The sequence below is a fragment of the Saprolegnia diclina genome (genome assembly GCF_000281045.1).
Source record: "Saprolegnia diclina VS20 unplaced genomic scaffold supercont1.294, whole genome shotgun sequence".
NCBI classification, from domain to species: Eukaryota; Oomycota; class Saprolegniomycetes; order Saprolegniales; family Saprolegniaceae; genus Saprolegnia; species Saprolegnia diclina.
Window position 1 is genome coordinate 1 of NW_008246361.1, and position 2,921 is coordinate 2,921.

A 2,921-nucleotide genomic window follows, 5' to 3' on the forward strand; every position below is an offset into this window, starting at 1 on the left:
TCGCCGACCCGCCAAAAGGCACAGGAGCCGTGCCACACGACGCTCGTTTGGCTTTTTGATTTGAGATTCTTAACGCGCGGTTTTGTGTCCGACAAAGTTTCGTGGCCGCTGCAGAATGCTTGTCAATTAAAGAATTTAAAACTCTGCTTGTCCACGAAACGAGTTTGGCCAAGACAAAGAGGAACTCATGAATAGCTTAATTTTCTTCTCACACGTCGAATTGTCGAAATATAGACGTAAGAAGAGAGACGATTTACGGTCCTCCAGGCCTATACCATTGTGCAGTACACCGGGTCACATTTTTGAGGGGCGCACATTATCCGGATGTGGTGCCCCGGGCTACTGCACAATTTGCACATTCGGGCGAGGAAGCGCTGCACCTGCGCCTCGTTGGACGGCTTACAAGTGCCGAGAAGTACTTGCGCAACGTGACGCTTTCGGACTTCATTCTGCAACCAAGTGGCGGCAGCGATGACGACGACTGCGTCATGCCAACGTGCGAGCGATGACACAACATGTTGCCGCGTCTTGCAGCGACCTTTGCCCCAGGGCAGCCATTTCAACCAATTGGACGTATCAATGACATATTGTCGAACAATGCCGCCCATATGGAAGATTCGACCGTCCCAATACTAAAATCAAGTATTGGGCCCGTGCCGCATGTTCTCTGGGATCGAATTGTTCTGTGCGGCAACGTCGAGTCGCCACACGGAGCCAAGATCGTTTTGCCTCCAGTGGCTTATATTTCATTTTTTGGAAAAGGACAATGCCCGACATTGCCGACGACTTTGCCCTCCGTTCGGAGCTATTGCCGTTCCTGGCCTTGTCGCTCCAGCTCGTGATCAGCAACATGGCGCGGATCGCGGTCATGGTCATCGACAGCGCATTCCTCGGACACCTCGGCACGAACGAGCTCGCGGGCTCGGCACTCGCAACCATCTGGATCGATCTTCCGCTCTGCACCATCTGGGGCATGGCCTCGGCCTTGATCGCGGTGATTATATCAATGTTTCGACGTGTCGAGCACTGAGATCCAGTTGTTGTAGCTCTGCGGTCAAGCGTACGGCGCCAAGAACTACCTCCTCATGGGCATTTGGCTGCAAATGGCGCTCGTTCTCATCACCGTCTTGACGGTGCCGACAACCGTGTGGTACTTCTTCCTCGGCGGTATTCTGCACCACACGACCGACGATTCCGCTGTCATCGCCTTTGGCGCGCGGTTCGCCGAGCTCTTGTCGCCAAGCATTTGGCCGCTCCTCGCGTATGTCTGTCTGCGTCAGTACCTCCAAGCCATGGGCGTCGTCATGCCCACCACCATCAACGGCATCGTCTGCATCGGTATTGATGTCGGAGCCAACTACCTCCTCATCTACACGGCGGGCCTTGGCTTTGACGGATCACCGCTTGCTACTGTCATTGCAGCGTGGTTCCAGCCGATCGCGCTCTTCCTCTATGCATTCGTCTACAAGAAGCACCACAAGGACGCGTGGGGCGGCTGGCAGCTCTCGGAGTTGACGTGGTCTCGCTGGAAGACGTTCTTCCGCATGGCGCTGCCTCTGGGGCTCAACGACGGCTGTGACTTGCTCGCGGCCGCAGCGCTTTCGTTTGTCGTTGCCAAGATGGGCGCCAACGTCATTGCCACCAACGCCATCTTGAGCAGCGTCTGGATGATGGTCGGTGCGATCTTCTACGGCATCGGGCTCGCGTCCGAGGTTGGTCTTGCCGAGCATCTTGGCGGAGGTCGACCCCGCGCCGCTCGTGCCCGCGCCATGATGGGCTTTGCCGTCCTTGCACTTGCTGCTCTGCTTGTCTGCATCGTGCTCTGGGCTGGCCGCGCTGGTGTCGTCGGTCTCTTCACGAAGGACGAGGTACTGCTGGCCATGTACACGGACGTCCTTCCGTGGTACATTGCGGCCTCCAGCCTAAACGGACTTGAAATCGGGCTCCTCACAGCACTCGAAGGCATGGGCCAAATGGGCTTTGTGACGATCGTGACGGTCGTCGGACTCTGGGGCGTCCAGCTCCCACTGGCCTACTACTTTGGTATCATGAAGGGCCTTGGGCTTCCGGGCGTGTGGATGGCTACGACGATAGCCGCGGCCGTCAAGGTGACCATCATGGGCATCCGCTTCCTCTTTATCGACTGGCACAAGATGGTTCATGAAGCTGTGACGGGGGCTGAAGCCGGCGAGCCAAAGATTTCGAGCACCGAAGCCAACGACCCGGCGGTCCTCGAGGCGCGCGACAGCGAGTCGATCTACATCATGACGTCGTCGCCGGTCCACAGCAAGGCGCCGGACGTCGGTCACGTGACCCTGCTTTAGCTTCCTTTTGTCTGCATCGAATAATCTACCATCCCATGACGTATTTAACCAACGAGACGACGCGTGCACTCATTGGTCGCACACACGACGTTGAAGAAGAGACTGCGCACGCGTGCTTTCCATACCTTAGCTCGGATTCCAGAGGACGAGGTAACCCTAATCCCTCTCGGTTGGCACCTAATTCTGCTTCAAGGTATTACTTTCGAGCTACAACTAGAGCTCTCTCCCAATGGACTAGAGATCTATGGCAGCCGTGTTCAGAACGAGTCCGTTGACTTGGGCAACAGGAAGAGGACAATACCAAAGCGAGAGGTGCTATCGAGGGACCCATGTCAGAGCTATGGTTTAAGCCAGCGGGATGACCACACACTACGGGCGCGACTGCTGCTGGCGACGCATGCCCGTACAGGCTACTAGAATGGAAGTTGATGGCGAGACATGTGCCGCTCTTGTCCCAGGAGATGGTGCTGCAGGAAAAATGTGGTCAGCGCTCCCACTCTTGCAAATCGCAGCGAGGGTTTTTTGCGAGGGCTTGCTTGCGAGGGGTCGTCGGGGCTTCCATTCTTACGTGTCGCCAATTCCGAGATTTTTGAAAAT

At 56.3% G+C, this 2,921-nt stretch overlaps 1 protein-coding gene across 1 annotated transcript; it reads left to right on the forward strand.

Annotated features, from left to right (window-relative positions):
• Window positions 1-766: 766 nt before the first annotated feature.
• SDRG_17361 (hypothetical protein) lies at window positions 767-2,324 on the forward strand (the record flags this gene model as incomplete). The annotated part of the gene is made up of 2 exons (XM_008623603.1): window positions 767-994; window positions 1,047-2,324. 2 exons carry the CDS (start codon window positions 767-769, stop codon window positions 2,322-2,324), a joined length of 1,506 nt encoding a protein of 501 aa, XP_008621825.1.
• Window positions 2,325-2,921: the final 597 nt, after the last annotated feature.